The sequence below is a fragment of the Pristis pectinata genome, chromosome 7 (assembly GCF_009764475.1).
Source record: "Pristis pectinata isolate sPriPec2 chromosome 7, sPriPec2.1.pri, whole genome shotgun sequence".
NCBI classification, from domain to species: domain Eukaryota; kingdom Metazoa; phylum Chordata; class Chondrichthyes; order Rhinopristiformes; family Pristidae; genus Pristis; species Pristis pectinata.
The window spans coordinates 21,691,781-21,711,029 of NC_067411.1; the positions used below are offsets into that span (position 1 = coordinate 21,691,781).

At 41.4% G+C, this 19,249-nt stretch overlaps 1 protein-coding gene across 11 annotated transcripts in view; it reads left to right on the forward strand.

Moving 5' to 3' along the window:
- mast4 (microtubule associated serine/threonine kinase family member 4) overlaps positions 1–15,177 on the forward strand; it is a 340,297-nt gene extending 325,120 nt beyond the window's left edge. For 10 of the 11 annotated variants that reach the window (XM_052019255.1, XM_052019257.1, XM_052019256.1 and 7 more), the window contains 7 exons: positions 487–701; positions 3,398–3,595; positions 6,250–6,476; positions 6,569–6,691; positions 9,155–9,291; positions 10,344–10,522; positions 11,715–15,177. In XM_052019255.1, the coding sequence (XP_051875215.1) occupies positions 487–701; positions 3,398–3,595; positions 6,250–6,476; positions 6,569–6,691; positions 9,155–9,291; positions 10,344–10,522; positions 11,715–13,756 (3,121 nt within the window). In that variant the 3' untranslated portion in view covers positions 13,757–15,177. The remainder of the gene's footprint in view (positions 1–486; positions 702–3,397; positions 3,596–6,249; positions 6,477–6,568; positions 6,692–9,154; positions 9,292–10,343; positions 10,523–11,714) is intronic. The other variant, XM_052019267.1, reaches the window with a different exon arrangement.
- The last annotated feature ends 4,072 nt before the right edge of the window (positions 15,178–19,249 follow it).

Genomic DNA, 19,249 nt, shown 5'->3' on the forward strand with positions numbered 1-19,249 from the left:
TCAGTCTATTAAGTGGATTGCCTGTACCAAGGGTGCATGCTCTCAGTTGGAAAGTACAGGGGACACATGGTTGAAATTCTCCCTTTATACTAAATCACATGTTTGTAGTGTAATACATGTGGTTTGAATTCCACTTTGGTTCCACTTAATGACAGAAGCAGGGTTCAAGGTGCATAAATTACAAGTTTGAGCATTCAGCACATGTATCACATTTTAAAAATACTTGGATGTGTACTTGACAAGCTGTGACCTGCAGGGCTACAGGAAAATGCTGGCTCTAGGCTGGGTGGTTATTTTTAACAGTACAGACATGATGGGCCAAATGGTAGCTTTCTGTGTTGTAAAATTTCTGTGGTGATTGATACAACTGAGACAAATTTCTTAGCAAGAGCATTTTAAATGTTATTATCAAGTTCACTCTTCCTGGCATTGAAGAAAAGTAGAAATCCTGTGTAGTAAAATGTATTTTGTTTATGTTGTGTTCAGGCAACACCTGTCTCACTCATCAAGTAGTGAGAACAACAACTGCTATCAGCGTTCTGGGATGCTGCCAAGCTTTGCTATCTCTGCTGAAGATGATGAGTCTCTGTCTCACGAAGATTCTAACAGGGACCAAGAAAAGATCATGTTTTCCATTGGAACATCACAGGATGAGATTGATGCAACTACTCCAAGTACCATCAGTAGTTCAACTCTTTCAGGTGCGGTTAATGGGGGTATGAACCACATGTAGAGCAGATTGTGTTGGGTGACAGGTTCTCATTGAGTCGTAGAGAGATGCAGGAAGGAAATGGGCCCTTTGGCCATAGAGTCCGTGCTGAACACCTAATTCCGCCCTAAACCATATTATTCTCCTCACATTCACATCAACTCCCTTGAGGTTCTCCCACTCACCTATGCACTTGGGGGAAATTAGTGGCCAATTAACCTGCCAACCCACACATATTTGGAGCAGGGGGAGGAAACCAGAGCACCTGGAGAGAAAACCCAAAGAAACGTGCAAACTCCGCACAGACAGCACCCAAGGTCAGGATTGAACCCAGATTGCTGGATCTGTGAGGCAGCAGCTCTACTAGCTGCGTCACTTCGTTCTTTTCCCTAAAGGATAAGTGGGATTTGTCAAATCATCGGACAACTTTCATCATTACTTACCAGCTACCAGCCCTCAAATTGATTTCACTTTCACAGATTTTAATGGTGGGGTTTAAACTCATTCTCCCTGGGTTTCAAACCACTGCTGTAAACTTCCTATTATGCTGACTAGTTATTACAACATCTGTTAGCAATATCAATGCTGAACAATCACATCCTCTTTACTGTTTTTATAATAGAAATGTTTCTTCTGTTTTGCATGTAGAATATTTTCTAAGCTACTGAAATTAGGGGAGATGGCATGATATATTTTTTAATACTTTGCCCATTTCTTAAAAAAAACTTCAACCAGAAATTTTGTTACTATCTCAGCATTAGAAGAATGGGTCTGAAATGGAGCTATCAAATAGATTCTGTAAGTGTAAATTGTGAGTTTTTAAAGTGAGTTGATTTTGTGTGACACAGCCTCATTCAGCCAGTAAATATACAGTATAACTCAACAAGGAAACCCAGTACTTCCTGCAGTTGGTCTCTGCCTCTGCACTTGGAAGGGGTAACAGAGCAATCCTCATCCTGCTACCATCAGGCATGGAGGAAGCACACAAGAAGTCAGGAAATCAGGAAGTCTCATTGCTGATTGTCCCTAGTTTCAAAAACTGTCACGTATTTGTTTTAAAAAAAAATTAATATTATGGCAGGTTTATCACTCATGCATTTAACACATTTTGATTTACTTGTGAATCATTTCAATAAGCTCAGAAATAGAGAACCTGGGCCAGTGGAATCTGGGAAGTGAGCGAGAAAAATCGAGAGCTAGCATCAGGGTGAAGAGGGAATTGTACAACATATTCCACACCCTTCCCTTCTCTTCAGCCATTGTCTAGGTAGTTACTGAACATCACTACTATGATTTTGGATCTTCAAATCATTGAGATCTGAGGAGTTTGACTTTCACTTAAAACAAGTAGCTGTACACTCCAGTCTGTGCCAGCCAGAGTCAAGCATCACCAAATAGAAGTAATAACTTGCAGGTGTCAGTTTGATCAATTCCCGGCTACTTTCAGCCCAAAGCCCTGCAGATAGATTTGGGGAAGTAGACCCTAACCCAAGGGAGTTGGCAGCCCACCTTGTTTTTGTGGTGGTTAGATGACCATCTTGTGTTGCCACTAAAAATCTATCTTTCACATAACATTTTGCAGAGTTCCTTGATTGGCTTTGGTGGTCCCTTTAAGACCTGCTTTGTTGGCCACTAAGGACCTGGTGGAATTTTGTGTCCAGGTCCTACATCCAGTATAGAGCTTCCATTTCCAAAACGAACCTAACTTGCCTCTTTGAAAGCCCAACTATATATAACATCAGATGGATCCTATGCGACAGTGAGATAGCCAAGGTACCTTTGTTAGCTTCCTGTGTTAGTTAACACTTGTACGTACTTCCTTTATCTCTAACACTGAGAATTCAACTGCACCTCCTTTCCCATATCAAATCCTGACCACCAGGCACAACATAGGCACCTCCCTTGTTGCCCAGAGCAATCAAATTGCTTAGACTTCAATCTATAATACAGTTTCAACATTTAAGAGATCTTCCTGCACATTTATAGAAATACAAAATCCCATTCACTGCTGTGCATCAATTATTTATATATCATTAGCAGTAGAGAATCTTACTCCCATCTCTTGTCAACTGTGCTCTAGATTCTTTACAAAATAATGATCAATAACTGGAAAGAATGTGGCACTGAAGCCCATAAATTGTACAACTCTCTTAGAATTTATGATTTGAGATTAAACCTTATGGTTGTTATTTACAATCTACAGTGTTACCTAAATAGTCGGAATTCCCTCACTGTTGGATCAGGAACAGACCAACTTATGTGATATATGAATTCAGTGGGCTGGGAAATTGAAATAGTTGCTGCTTCAGCTTCCAATCAATGAGTCATTTCAATATATGAGACAATGTAACTGAGTAGCATTGTGTTTCTCATAAACATTACTCCAGCTGTCTTCTCTTGTCCCATGTACATCCAGTATTCATGGCTGCAGATTCCCTAGTGTTTTCTGAGATGGATATTTTAATTCCAGATGGGGAAAGGGAGTGATTAAAATGGCGGAAGTATGTCAATGAAATATAAGCTGATTTTCAATTCATTTTGAAATTGCATATTGCTATGTAATTTTTGCAGACTTCCTGCTTTTGCTGTTGGATTAGTGTGATATTTTCATTACCATATTTATAAGAGTGTATACTTAATGTAAAATGAAATGGGAGAAACTGATTGAATGCATTTATCTGTGAACAGTTGGCAGTTTTTCAGAACATCTGGATCAGATTAACTCCAAAAGTGACAGTGTGGAAAGCACAGATATGCCTTCAAAGCCTGCAAGTGACAACCTTCCACAGCTGGCCCGCCAGCGCCTGGAAAGTTCAGAGAAAGAAAGAACAGGCAAAGTGATGAAATCAGCATCTGCCACTGCACTCTCTCTCATGATCCCTGCAGGTATAGAAATAAGTAGCCTCAAAACACACTGCATGCTTTACAGTGGATGACAGTCTAAATAGGCATGGCTGCCTGAGGTTTTCTGAAAATATTTTTCACAATTGAGTTATTTCAGCAAAATCTGTCTTAAACTTGAATTTAAGAACTATCCTTAAGTAGGATCAAATTTAAGAGAACTACCCTTAAATTTAATATAAACATTATTTATGTTTTCATAGAGAATCTTAAAACAACCTTTCTTGCAATGAGTGTGGGGTTTTCTAATTGGTTTTTTGATGTGCTGTCTGAATGGCTTTAGAAAAACCATGTGCTGCTGACACAGTTTAATGCCCCAGACAAAAGCATTGCTAGAAATAAAAAAGACTGTTCCCTACTCTTTCCATTCCACCTTTTATTATGTTGTGAGGGGAAGCAATCATAGTATCTACAAAGTAGGATAGGGTCAGATTTTATGTCTCTATACTGCCCATTCCATGCTTTTGGATTTATGTTATGATTTGAACATTGTCAATGACCAATATACTTCTGAAACAAGTGGCAATAAGCAATAAAATGTAGCTGTCTTCATTGGGAAATTCGTGAATAAGGGAAGGAAAAAGTAAAATTAAATTGACTTATCAATAGTCCTAGCACACAGCGCTGTTCTGCTGAGGTCATGTGGTAATAACTGTAACCAAGCCTATTCTCTCTGGGCAGCCATTTCAAAAGAATCATAACATTGCCAAACACAAAGGGAATTAAAGAGAATATTTATGCTTAGCATGGACAATATGTGCCTAGCGGGGCTTTTGCTGTCAGACCATCTCCCAATAGAAACACTTAAAAATGCAATATATTTTTTGTGGTAGTGGGCACGCCGTATACATTTCAAGATAACATTTTCCATAAATGTATAGGCTTTCTCTCTTGTGCATCAATTTATGAAGTCACAGCCAGATAAAACAAAAAACTGCTCGTGTACTTAATGTACCATAAATGTGCTCAACCATTGCCTGTGGATCTTTCAGGAACAACACATTTTCTGGGTTTGTAGATATTGCTGGTTGGTTTCCTCTAGCTTTGACTCGGGGGTTTTGGGAGACTGCACAGCACAGGTAGCCAACAATATGTGCATGCTAAGCACATTGATTACCCGGAAGCTATGCTAGGTTCCCTGGTATAGTGCATTCATAATTCAAAGAAATAAGGCAATTCTGTATGGTACATAATATATCTTCATTGCATACTTTTGTGAACTGGAGGCTACAATTAGTCATTTTTTCTTTTGAGCTTTGAGCTCCTCCAGACTGTAGCTTTCATTAGAAACCCAGAAAAAACTTGTAATAACAGCAAGCCTGCGGTAAGGGTTTAAGATCTGATGATGTGTGTAATTTCTTTAAAGGAATTGCTGCATATTTTGCAGAGCTATGCACAGCATGACCGATGAGTAACTAGTAAGTTTTGTGTGCAGTTAATATGCTTCTGGGTTTATTTAAATAACTATGAATCAAGCTTTGCTATCAGAGATGAAAAGAATAAAATTCAATTCCTGCTGGGAATTGTTACACAAAACATAACCAGTTCCAAGCATCTGTCTCATTTACTCAGACTCTATGTACTTTTGGGATATGCAGTTGTTTTTCATGGATTGGGTTGAAGTGGGTGGGGGAAAGGAGGGTTAGGGTCAGAATCAGTCCTCTGGGAAATTCATACATTTTCAGACAGTTTATTGATTCAGTAAAGCTTTCCTGAGTCACATCAGTTCTGGTCAACTACTCTTACTGCCAAGGGTAATATCAGAGACCTACAGTCCATATCAGGTTTACCTATACCCACGGCCAATTTTAATGCTCTTTCTGAATGACTTAAAGCGACAGTGCTTGCTCAGACTGCCTCTGGGTGATCCCATACACACAATCTTCTCCAAACTCAGCGTAATAGCTAATCACAATATTGGAAGGCTCTCATGCTGAAAATGGTGGATATGTGTGGTCCCTTCAGATGCAGTTGGACCTTGCAGATTTGCTTCCTTTGGTGACACATTGAATTGTCCCTTGAGATAATTTAATGTAATCATGTAAATTTTTTTTAAAGCTGTCCTCTTTAGTACTTTTTTTTGAATTTTGGAAGAAAATTAAACTCCTTTGAATATTGATTCTTAGAAATAACAAACCTCTAGTTCCATACAAGGTGAAAAGGTATAACATTACATTCCTGAAGGAAATGATGTAAAATGTGTTGATCTCAAACCTAAGTCTTCAGACTGAAGGTCATATCCTAAAGTTCTGTATTGGGAACAATGATTTGTAAAATGTAGTCCAGGAAATCCACAATGTAAGAACTTGCTCAACCACCCCCCCCCCCCCCCACCCCCACTGCCTGCATCTTCCGGCCCCCCACCTTCCTCAGAGCCACTGGATTTCAGTCCACAGCTGACCAACCCTAGACTGCTGAGATCCACCTCTCAGAATAAATCCCATTCTGTTTGTTCTATTGGGTGGCCAAATAAGCTTTTTATCACCTGACCAACTGTCTATAATCCATTACTGTTAAAAATCCACCACCAAGTGTTTATAATACCTGATGATGCTAGATGGTGGGAGTGAAGTCTTAGCTTCCAGCTGTGTTTTTCCACCAATTCATCCATAGCTGTAAAAGGTTTACTCTTATTTCAGATGTTTATGGTGCTTCTCCATTGGCTAGTCCAATCTCCCCACATTCCCTCTCGTCTGACCCTTCATCGAGAGATTCATCACCCAGCCGGGACTCCTCCACAAGCTCTGGAAGCCCAAAGCCTCCCATAATTATCTACAGTTCGGGGAAGAAGTATGGTTTCACACTACGTGCAATTCGAGTATACATGGGTGATAGCGATATTTATACAGTCCATCATATCGTTTGGGTGAGTCCATATAAATTGACGATGTGCAGAAATTCACAGTTGATCATTGTAATAAATTAAATTATTGATTTAATTTTATTTTTGGTTACTAGAATGTTGAAGAAGGGAGCGCAGCTCATGCAGCAGGGTTAAAGGCTGGCGATCTCATTACACATGTAAACAGCGAGCCAGTGCTTGGCTTAGTTCACACTGAAGTGGTAGAACTTCTTGTCAAGGTACACTTAAATATCAAAAGTTATCCCACATATTGTGGTTCAACAAGTTTTAACATTTTCATAAAATGTACAGAATTATATTTTAATCATTAGCAAGAGTGCTAAAATAGTTTTGTACCCTCTGTAGTTGAGAAAATTAAATTGTCAGTGATTTTATCTCAAATTAATATTTGCAAATCACTGTCTTTATGTAAATATTTACATTTATTCAAATTAATGTTTTCTCAAGCATTGTCAACTGCAGAGCTAAAGCAAGATCTTACTACAGATTTTTATTGGATAATATGGTCATGATTTTTGTTATATATCCAATATTTTGCCTTGAACAGCAAATTTGCCTATTGTGCAACATTTTAGGAGTTTGTCTTACAGCTTCATTAAATGACACAGCACAGATGTAAGTGATTCTGCCCATTGTCCCTTTGCTGGCTCTTTGAGAGAGCTTCAGCTCTTCCTCAGTAGACCTTAACCCTGCAGATACTTTTCTAAATCTGATTTGAAAGGAACTATTAAATCTGCTCCTGCCCCATTTTTGTGGTATTTCTGTTCCTTCACCAAACACCTCAAATCTGTGTCCTCAACACTTAAGCCACTAGAGACATTAATTCCTTATTTACTCCTTCAAACCTGTTTCCTGATTTCCTGTCTATTATTTTACCTTTGCATTTTACAGGAAAGTAGTACTTCATGTTGTAATATCTTTTTTCAGCATCACCTGATGAACTCTTTAAAGAAACCCAGTAGCATTTGTTAATCTCTCTATTTATTGAGTGGAAGTGTTACTGATGAAATACAAGGAGCTGTTTATAGAGAACTCTAATTCAACTTAGTATCACAGAGTTACTTAATTGATCAAGAGCAGTCAGCAGGATGAACACCTCCCCACAGCTCATGGACTGACCATTTGACCAAACTGTTGACACCACATGCAGCAAATTCATAGAATCAGATTCATACAGCACAGAAACCGATATTTTGACCCTCTGTGCCCATGTCGACCTTTTCTGCCCAATTACACTAATCCCATTTGCCCGCATTAGGCCTGTATCCTACTACACCTTGCCTATTTAAGTGTCTGTCTAAATATATCTCTTAAACATAGTGATTATATCTGACTCCACCAGCTCCTCTTGCAGTGCATTCCAGATATCAACCACTGTGTATTTTTTTAAAAATTATCCCTCAGATTCCTTTGCAAACTCCTTCCTCTCACTCTAAACCTATGCCCTCTTTTCTTTGATACCCCTACCATGGGGGTAAAGGATTTTGACTATCTACCTTATTTATGCCTCTTATAATTTCATACACCTCTCTCAGCCTCTTTTCACTCCATGGAAACAAACCCAGCTTATTCAATCTCTCATCATAACCAGAGTCCTCCAATCTAGGCAACATTCTGGTGAATCTCCTTCCCACTCTCTCCAGACCAACTGCATCCTTCCTATAGTGTGGTAACATTCCTGCCTCTCAAGTTATTTGTCCTTCATGTAGACCTGTGGGCTGATTATATGGCTTTGAAATGGGTGCGTTTTTTGGCAGAATTCTTTCAGTACCCTCTCCCTTTTCTAGCACAAACACTTTGCTCTCTTATCCATGCACAGTTCAAAATGAAATGTCATCAACAGTTGTGGATTGCTCTGTGCAAGTTAATTAACAGTGGTTAAATGCTTTATGGCTGAAATATGTATGAAGCTCAATCTATATAAATGGAGTTTTAAAATGAGTTTACTTGAAACTCTCCCCCCACCCTCATTGATAATTAAGAAAGAAAAAACTTGTGTACATGGTTGGAAAGGGCAAAGGGAAATTGTGTTATGGTTTTTCACACCAAGGAGTGTAGCATCAAATATAAACACTGCTTTTCTGGCTTTTATATGTAAAGTGATGATGGTAATTTAATACCAGCAAATTACGAAGAAGTGTGATTTGCATTAATATATGAAAAGTCACACATGCAGCCTCGAGCACCGTGTAGCAACTCAGGAACTCAATGCTGTCCCATTTGCGGAAAGCCTGCTTTGAAAACTTTAGCAATTTTTTTGACTGTAGGGTGGGTCCTAATTTGAAATGCTGATAGATTTACTTTCTGTGGAGTTGCCAGGTATATGCAAGAATGTAAGGGAAAAGCTGTATATGGATGTGCAATCTCTGTATCAGTATTATAGCAGCATAGTAGATACAAGGTTACCAGCGATCCAAGCATTGGCCTCCAAAAACTAATTAACAATTCTTTAATATTGGTTCTTGGGTGCTTTGCTTGAAAGTGATAGAATTCATCTGGTTGGAAGTAATATCATTTGATTAAATGGCACTGTAAGGTTGCAATTTATAGTGTTAATTTTAATTTGGGCTTGATTTTCAGTTCTGACCTGATTGTAGCTAAGCATTACTGATAAGAGAGATTAGTTGTGAAACATTTGCGTTCAGTCGTGGTAACTATATTCTTTCTTACCATGACCACAGAGTGGAAACAAGGTTGCTATCACGACTACACCTTTTGAGAACACGTCAATCAGAACTGGTCCAGCAAGAAGACCCAGCTACAGAAGCAGAATGATGAGGCGGAGTAAGAAAACCAAGAAGAAGGAAGGTCAGGAAAGGTAATCACCGTGCCCCAGCTTTTGAAACACAATTGAAGCAAGAAATGCCATCCATCCTATTAACCAATGTATGAATAGTTTATCATAAGTTGTCTTTTACCACTTCTTCCTGGGAGGCTGGAGGCAGATAAATAGCTATTAAGATCTCAATCCTGTTAATAGAACTCATAGGTTCTTAAACTTTTCTGCATTAGAACCAAAAAGCAATGATTTGACCCATTTTGTTTGATTTTGACGAGGTTTCCCAATTCTTTATTTGGTGACCTAGGTTTTTTGGTCGTCTTACCATTAATCACACCAACAATGTGATCAAATACTAGACACTTCAGCTGCTGTCAGCGCATTAACCTGGAGATAATAGTGTTTAGGATTTGGTTTAAAGAGAATTCTGTTTGAATGCAAAGCTGCAGACAACGTGGGGTGGGCAGGGACAGGACTGAAAATTTCTGGGCTGTGAAAATAACAGGACAGTGGTATTGGAGTTCTGAAAGGCAGATGCATTCTGACCATGTTTGCACAGATGGGCACACATGCCCTTGCCCACAAAACCTTCCTCAGCTGTCAACCCCTACACCCTCCCTTTAATAGATCCCACTTCTCCTTTTCTTCTGCTCCCCCTTCCCATTCTCCCATCAACCCCTGCCTAGCCACTCTCCCCACCCTGCATCCCCCATTCTGCCACTTTGCCCCCCCTCTGCTCCCACCCTTTTTCTGACCTTTCTCTGATGGATTTACAGCCTTTATTCCAGACAGCACGATATGCTCCAGAACTCCAGTGGAAGTATGAATGCTCCTTTTGAGCATCACAACTAGCCCTTTCATCCTGCAGTGTCTGTGTTTCTCTAGTGTTTCAGGCACTCTGAATATATCAATCACTACAACACAGCTTTTCTTCTTAAATTTATTGAGAATTCTGTAATGCATGCCTTCCAACCCAGAAACTTACTGGAAACCAAACAATTCCATTTTTTAGTAACTTTATCATAAAATGAAAATTGACTTCAAGTAAAGTTTGCACAGTTTAACTCTTAGCATCCCTTATTTGTAAACAGAAGGAGATCGCTCTTTAAAAAGTTTGCAAAGCAGCCTGTCATACTTCATAGCAGCCGGAGTTTCTCCTCGTTGAACCGCTCATTGTCATCCAGTGACAGTATGCCTGGGTCACCCACGCATAGCTTATCGCCGAGGTCACCAACGCAAACCTTCCGCTCAGCCCCTGATTTTCAATCCGGTTAGTATTCAGTTTACTTAAGAGGTTGCTTGTGGTGAAATTCAAGTAACAGCTAGCCCATCAGGTATAATGATCAGTGCACAGTTAAGACTTCTAGATAAGGTCATGCAAATAAGAGGTGCTGTTCATTTAGTAACCACTTGGTAAGTGTGATATGTAAAATATGGAAAATAAATTGCCACAGTTCTCTTGCTTTTGCAATACTTTAAAAGACATTTTGTCAAATATGGACAGCCTGAGGCAGCAAGTGCTGTCAAATGTTGTTACAAAAATCTACCACTTTCTCCATTACTATAATATCCAGTATAATGGCAACAAAGTTATTCCTCTTCTTAGGCAGTCCCTCAGGACTGAAGATGACTTGTTCCGTTCTGGTTTTGTGGGTCCTAAGGTGACTAATGAAGTCAATGTGGGCAGGAGGTGGCTGATTGGGTGGGTAGATAGTTTGTGAGGTGGTGTGCTACTACCACCACTTATTCAGGGCTTCTGTGTGCTCCTGATGCATGGACAAGGTTTACAATGCCAACCTGAATGCACCTTCTCCATTTTGAGCAATCATTGGGTATGTTGCATTTCTTCAAGGCGGCGTTGAGCACATCCTTGAATCTTATTCTGTGCCCACCTGGTCATCTCTTCCTATGGCAGACATTGGAATACAGTGTCAATATAAGGAGCCTGGTGTCTGGCATCTGAATGATGTGGCCAGCCCACCTGTGAGTGATGAGGGTCTCAGTATTATGACCTGGGAGAGGATATTGCTGTTGGTTTGCTTATCCTTCCAGTGAATTTCTTCGATTGAGCAGAACCAATGTTGCTGGTATTTTTTTCCAGCGCCTCGAGATGCGTGCAGTCCATGTCTCAGAAGTGTACAGGAGGGCAGGTGTCACTGTTGCCTGGTACACCATGAGCTTTATGCTAAGTCTGAAGACTTGATCTTCAAATACCCTTTCCCTCATGACCAACAGCTATGCTGACTCCACTGCTCTCTCCTCCCTTTGCCCACCTTCCAACTGCACACACCCCCCCCATCACCCACACATCCCCTTGACTCGTCATTCCCTCCGTCATCCATCCCTCCATCCCTCCCTCCTCATCTCCATCACCAACCCCCACACTCTTCCCCCCCAATCTCCCCCCCCCCCCCCCCAAAGAATTGATTAACTATTATAATGATTGTAATGTATTTCAACAGGTACAAATTCCTCACAAAGCAGTTCCCCCAGCTCAAGTGCTCCAAATTCACCTGCTGGGTCTGGTCACATTAGACCCAGTACACTTCATGGACTCAGCTCAAAGCTAAGTGGACAAAGGTATAGATCGGGGAGACGTAAATCAGCTGGTAACATCCCACTATCTCCCCTGGCACGAACCCCTTCTCCTACACCTCAGCCAACTTCACCACAGAGGTCACCGTCACCTTTGCTCGGACACTCAGTTGGAAGTTCCAAAATGTCGCAACCTTTTCCGGCCAAGATGCACTCACCTCCAACTATTCTGAGGCACATGGTTCGGCCTAAGAGTGCCGAGCCTCCAAGATCACCGTTACTAAAGAGAGTGCAGTCTGCCGAGAAGCTTTCTCCTTCTTACACATCTGACAAGAAGCAATTGTGTGCTCGTAAGCACAGCCTTGAAGCCTCTCAAGCAGAGGGGAGGAAAGAGTCTGTGCAGCGAGATTTGTGCCTACATAGCTTAGAAGAGAATGCGTTTGAAATGCCATCTGTCACCAAAGTTAGGCCTGTGGAGCAAGGATGTCTCAAGCGTCCCATAGCAAGAAAGATGGGAAGACAGGAGTCAATGGATGAGGTTGAGAAAGAGAAACTAAAGGATATAGCAGTAAAGAAGAAAAACAACTGGAACGTCAGACGTGAATCCCTTCAGAAACAAAATGCAATACAGGAACCAAACTCTGGGCATGAAAATACAGCTCAAGCAACTGAAGAGGTGGGTGAGGTCAATGTGGAAGGTGCTGAAGAATCTAAGTGCAATGAAATTAAAATTCAGCTTCCAAGCCAACAGTGCAGTGCTTTAAGTGGCTCAACGTTATTTTCTGACAAAGAGCCAAGTACAAGCTCCAGCATTCACGAGGACATCCCGTCAGTGTTGCACATTGCCCTGCCTGATTCAAAGGTTGGGAGTTGCACATCAACTTCCATTGCACCAAGCTCTGAGAAGCTTTCAAGCCCATCCCTAAAGGTGGAGACATTCTATGGAAAGGATGCTGAACTGGAATGGACTGGAAAACACACTAAAGAGCCGACTAGTTCTGAAAGACTGGAAACCAAAACTCTAAACACAGAGCATTTGGGAAGCAAGAAATGTTGCAGAGAAACTAACAATGGAAAGGGTTCACCAGAAATGTTCAAGAGTGAAATGATCGCAACTCTCCACAACAATCAGCCAAAGCCTCTGATATCTACAGGCAAGGAGGACTCTTCATTTGTCAAGAAAAACAATACATCACTGAGCACCACTTGCAGTGCTCACAGTCACTTGAGGCCAACACCATCTGACTGTCCCAAGATAGTAACTAGCATGGCTCAGGTCTCTTTAGACAAACCACAGTTGAGTTCAGTGACCGAGAGTGTAACGAGACAAATGACTGAGTGTAAAATGGATGGTAGATCTATTCTGAGTCTAAAGCCACTGGAAGGCACCCTTGATATTGCTTTCTTGTCAGGTCCAAGTATTTCAAAGGTAGAGACATCTTTATCAAAAAGATCTGAACAGCAAAGTTCGGTAGTGAAGAGCATGTTACATCAGAAATCCAACCCTATTAACAATACTCCTTCACCTCTTTCTAAAAGCAACACACTTGATAGTCTGTGTGGCAAGGTAGAGGAAACAAAGAACGTTTCTCAAAACTTGCTACTTAGTTGTTTATCTGTTGAGGCTTTGCCAGTGGACAAAGAGACTGAGGCAAAAAACAGTTCAGTGCATTCAATAAAGGATGGAACCTGCAAAACTGACTGTAGCCTTGGGTCTGCAGCCCAGAGCAGAAGTTCAGAAGTAGGCACAGCTACTCTGAGTAAAGACACCACGGACTTCAAGGGAAATGAACAAGTCAGTCATTTCCAGTCATGTACTATGACGAAAGAGAAGACTTGCAAAGATCCACCAAGTCTGCCCTCCACAGAGCAGCATTCTCCTTGTAGCACACATTCAGAGGTGGCCACAAGCAACCAAAAACTCTGTCCAAAGGAAGTATTACAGGACAGACAGCTGAAGAATTCATAGCAGGTCCAAATGGAGGGTTCTTGTGCAGAGAATGAGGCAAAGTTGCAAAAGGCATAACTTAATGGACAACAATTCTTTTCCTCCTTCATAAGCATGGCAGAATCCCATTCCTCAGTAGCTAAAGCTTTTGGGTTGATATCTTCATAAAGTCAAACATTGTTTACTGCCTTCCTCTTCCTCACCCCATCTCCCCCACTTTTCCCAATTACTTTGTTTATAATGACCAATGGAAATATTCTGGTATTTATAAAAGATCACTTGAATGTCTGAAATACTGGGTGCAAAAAGATCTTTCATGTAGATATAATGTAATAAATGGCTTTTGCAAACTGGGGAAACAAAAACCATTTGCAGACACTATTTCACCGTAAATACACGTGAACACTACTTACTGTCTGTGGTAACATGAATAAAATGTTCATTTTGTGGTTAAAATGTGGTGGTGTTCCTCATCTGTAGCAATTTTCCACATGAAAGCATCCTTTGGTAACATTCAGTAGAAATTGCTGTGTTAATGGAACATTGTGTGGCTGTAGAAAAGCTTGCTGTTTTTAGCAGGTAATGCTAAAATATACATTCCATTTGAATGTATTGAGTAGCTCCGTCCATTTCAAGCAACATCATTTCTTCAAGGAAAAAAATTGTACATAAAGGATGTTTTTGAGTTTTTTTGTTTTAAAAAAGAACTGGGGACCCGTTGGAGTTACTCAGTGCTGAATGGAATTGACTTTTTAAATTAATTTTGCTAAGCCGTTATCTGTTTCTGTGTAGGGAAAAAAATGGGACTTGGTCTTTGTTTTGGTTTAAGTAAACAGGAATGCAGAGATAGGAACGCATCGTAGTGCTGAGAAGACTTGGGTATGTATTAGTCAGTAGAGACGAATCCCTGTGAAGGAGTTATTTCCCATTCTACAGCCTTTAAAAAAGAATCTGTGCTCTTAGCTGGTTTTAAAGCATATTAAACACTTGTTTACAAAATGTGTCAGAGGTGTAAATAACTCTATATGGCAATGCTACTTTTGCCAAATCTGTGTGTGCCATTTTGGAAACCTCACAGGTATTTTGCTTGTATATGTATGAATTAGTGTTTTGGTAATAATGTACCAACCAACTGTTGAACATGTGAAGAATGTTGGGCTGTGTGGGATCTGGTTTATTGCGTTTGTTGTGGTGCAGGTGAAGTTAGATGTGTGCTGTACCTGTTGGCTTGGAGTACTCGCTGTAGTTGGACTGATGCTTAAAGCAATGATTTGAAATATGCTGTCAGAACTGTGCAATACAAAAACAAAATGTTTGCAGCTTCTGTGTTTGTTTTTCCACCACAGAGCTTTGTGAATGTTCTAACTGTTGTATCGTAATGGGATAAAAAGTATTTATACTTATGCGTTTGCATATCACAAAAAAATAAATGGTTTTCAGCATGAAAAGGTGTCTAGTTCCTTACATCAGTTGAAATCTCAGTACTTTCAAAAAGGGGCATTTAAATAAAGAGATCAAAGGTGGGGATTTCCAAAGTCCTTCTGGAATCATGTTTGGTCTTTGCAAAATGAATGAGTGTAACCAATGAAAAAAAATAAATGGGCTGCTTTGTATTTCTAGAATATTTAAGGCTACCCTTAATTCTGTAAATTTTCAGAACATTTTGCACTGTGTGACTTGGTTGTATGAGAGCAGCACATTAAAGGAAGTAGTCGTGCTCTATCCAGGGAATTCATGACAAGGTGCTCCCAAGTTGGTTTTGAAGGTCTCTTTTAAACTTTCATATTCAAGCCCCATTCTGAACTTGTGAGACTGGGTTGGGCAATTTGTAAACACAATATTCTGCATTAGCAGCAAATGTGTATTATAAAATTTTGATCCCAAGGGCAAAGTTTTCTTCTGAGCCTTGTTGAGATCTATAGTTTGGGTCTGTAGCCACCACAAGGGAATGAAGTCTGCAAGTTGTTTCCATCTGCACCAAGGTGGAAGGAGGTGTGCAAGGTCTGAGACTAAATTGATCTCCCATCTCAACGTCAGCACTTATACCCGAACTCAGCCGGACGTCCTCAGGAGGACTGGTATCCAGCCTCTGTGTGGTCCCAGGCTGGCAACGGGGTCTTCTGCCCATAACCAGGGGCTCATGGAGCCCAACAGGGTAGCACAAAGTATCTCGGGCTCCCCAGCTCTCAGGCTGAAGGGCCTGCCCGCTAAAACCCTGCCAGGTTTTCACAGCTTCCTCGGACTGTGAGCTTTGGTGAGTGAGAGGAAAGTGTACATTGTTTTAAATTTATCCTGAGATCAGTCTCTAAACTGGTGACTCTTGCAGTGATATCCCTGCAGGCTTGAAGCTTTTACTTGGAGTTTGCGGTTTCAGGTGAGGAAACAAACAAGGCTACTCGGGAGGATACCCCTTTGTAATTATAATTGGAGCCTATTCAATTGAGTTTGAATTAGTAATGCTGACTTGACTCGTGCTGCGTGGTTGTATAAAAAGGGAGGCAGAGAAACCATAGTTTTTTTTCACAACGCTCCTCTGTGTGTGTGTGTGTGTGTGTGTGTGTGTGTGTGTATAGTCTCGGATAGTGGGCTTTCGTGAATGAATGGGCTTCAGTGAGGAGGGTCTGTGGGAGCTTTTCAACACAGGCCTTTGGTTGGACAGCGTGGCATTGACACCTTTCAGGTAGGTAATCCATGAGTATTGTCACTGTTGTACAAATGTATAGTGGGAACGGAGATAGGATTGCATTTTAAGGGGACCTTTCTGGTCATGTTTGTTGTACACTTTGAAATATGTGGGCATTCCATAATGCTGCTTATGATCTGAATGTCCGTATCAGCAGGAGATACCTCTGGTTTAGCCAGCTTTAAGTGTTATGTTTCTGAGCTTGAGTGCTCTACAAGGCTGAGAATTACATGGATAGCATGATTTTTAGAGGCAGACATCTCACAGCTTCAGGAAAATTGGTTAGAGAACAAATGGGTGACCACCAGGCAGAGAAAGGGAGGCAGGAAGGTCATCTGGGAAACTTTTTCTCCACGTTGAAAAACGGTGGGGGTGATGGTGTCTCTGGGGAGCCCAATCAGAGCCAAGTTTACGGCACCATGGGTGGTTCAGCTGCACAAGGGGGGAGGAACAAGAGTCCAGGGGCAACAGTGGTAAGGAACTTGATAGTGAGGGGAACAGACAGGCACTTCTGCAGCCACAGATGTGAGTCTGGGATGATATGTTTCCTCCCTGGTGCCAGGGTCAAGGCTGTTGCAAAATTGTTACAGGGCATTCTAAAGGGGAGGTCAAATGACTGGAGATTGGGCTTCACGTTGGTACCAATGACATGGGTAAAAAGAGGGATGAACTCCTGCAACATGAATTTAGGGAACTAGGCTAGCAGATCAAAGAACTGAACCTCATAGGTATAATCTCTGAATTACTTATGGTGCCACGTGCTAGTGAGTATGAGAATAGGTCAGATTAATATGTGGCTAAAGGAATGATGGAGAGAGCTTTAGATTTCTGGATCACTAGGTCTGTTTCTGGGGAAGGTGGGACCTGTACAAGATGGAAGGGTTTCACCTGAACCGGAATGGGCCCAACATACTTGTGGCAAGATTTGTTAGTGCAGTTGTGAGGGTTTAAGCTAATTTGGCAGGGGAATGGGCACACAGTAAATGTACAGTTGGCAGAGTGAGGGGTAGGAGCTGCTGTCAGATATAGAAGGAAAGCTAAGTCAGTTCAATGAACAGAGCATACATAGGCATGAAAAGGTACTTTGAAGGATACAAGACTAAATTGCATCTACATTAATCCAAAGGGCAAGACAGATGAACTGAAAGGGTTGATCAGCACATGTAAATATGAGATTATTGCTATTGCAGAATGGTTAACAGGACAGGACAGGCAGCTCAACATTCCTGGCTATAGAATCTTCAGGCAGGATGGGGAAATATAAAAGAGGAAGTGGTATTGGTTTATTACTGTCACTTGTACTGAGGTACAGTGAAAAGCTTGTCTTACAAACTGATCATACAGGTCAATTCATTACACAGTGCAGTTACATTGAGTTAGTACAGAGTGCATTGATGTAGTACAGGTAAAAACAATAACAGTACAGAGTAAAGTGTCGCAGCTGCAGAGAAAGTGCAGTGCAATAAGGTGCAAGGTCACAACAAGGTAGATTGTGAGGTCATAGTCCATCTCGTATAAGGGAACTGTTCAATAGTCTGATCACAGTGGGGCAGAAGCTGTCCTTAAGTCTGGTGGTACGTGCCGTCAGGCACCTGTATGTTCTACCCGATGGAAGAGGAGAGAAGAGCGAATGACCCGGGTGGGTAGGGTCTTTGATTACACTAGCTGCTTCACCAAGACAACAAGAGGTAAAAGAGTCCAAGGAGGGGAGGCTGGTGTCCGTAATGCGCTGGGCTATGTCCACAACTCTCTGCAGTTTCTTGCGGCCCTGGGCAGAGCAGTTGCCGTACCAAGCCGTGATACATGCAGACAGGATGCTTTCTATGGTGCATTTGTAAAAGTTGATGAGAGTCAAAGGGGACAAACCAAATTTCTTTAGCCTCCTGAGGAAGTAGAGGTGCGGGTGAGCTTTCTTGGACGTGGCTTCTACATGATTTGACCAGGACAGGCTGTTGGTGATGTTCACTCCCAGGAACCATAAGGACCAGCTCTTTTGTTTGGTTGACATTGAGGGCAAGGTTGTTGTCATGACACCACTCCACTAAACTCTCTATCTCCTTCCTGTACTCCGACTCATCGCTGTTTGAGATATGGCCTACAACGGTGGTATCATCTCCAAACTTGTAGATGGAGTTAGAGCAGAATCTGGCCACGCAGTCGTGGGTGTATAGGGAGTAGAGTAGAGGGCTGAGGACGCAGCCTTGTGGGGCACCAGCGTTGAGAATAATCGTGCTGGAGGTATTGCTGCCTATCCTCACTGATTGTGGTCTGTTGGTTAGAAAGTCAAGGATTCAGTTACAGAGGGAGGTGTTGAGTCCTAGGTCTCAGGGTTTGGTGACAAGCTTACTTGGGATTATTGTATTGAAGGCAGAGCTGTAGTCAATAAACAAAAGTCTAACGTAGGTGTCTTTACTGTCCAGATGCTCCAGAGCTGAGTGTAGGGCCAGGGAGATGGCATCCGCTGTAGACCTGTTTTGGCGATAGGTGAATTAGTATTAGTAATTGCAGTATTAGTTAAGGAGTCCATTCATGCAGTGATGAGGGAGGATATCCAAGAAGGTCCTTCAAATAATGGAGAGATTGCTAGGGCTCTTGACAGATTTTAAAACTCTGCTGGCCACAGGTGAGGTGCCAGCTGACTGAGGACAGCAAGTGCAGTAACTTCATTCAAAAAGAACAGCAGGCATAAGTCATAGTGGGGAAGTTATGGGGAGAAGTTCTGAGGGACAGGATTAATTTACACTTGGAAAGATAGGGTTTAATCAAAGATAGTGTGGTTTTGTTAGGGGAAGGTCCTGGCTGAGCAATTGATTGTTGCGTCTTTGAAAGTT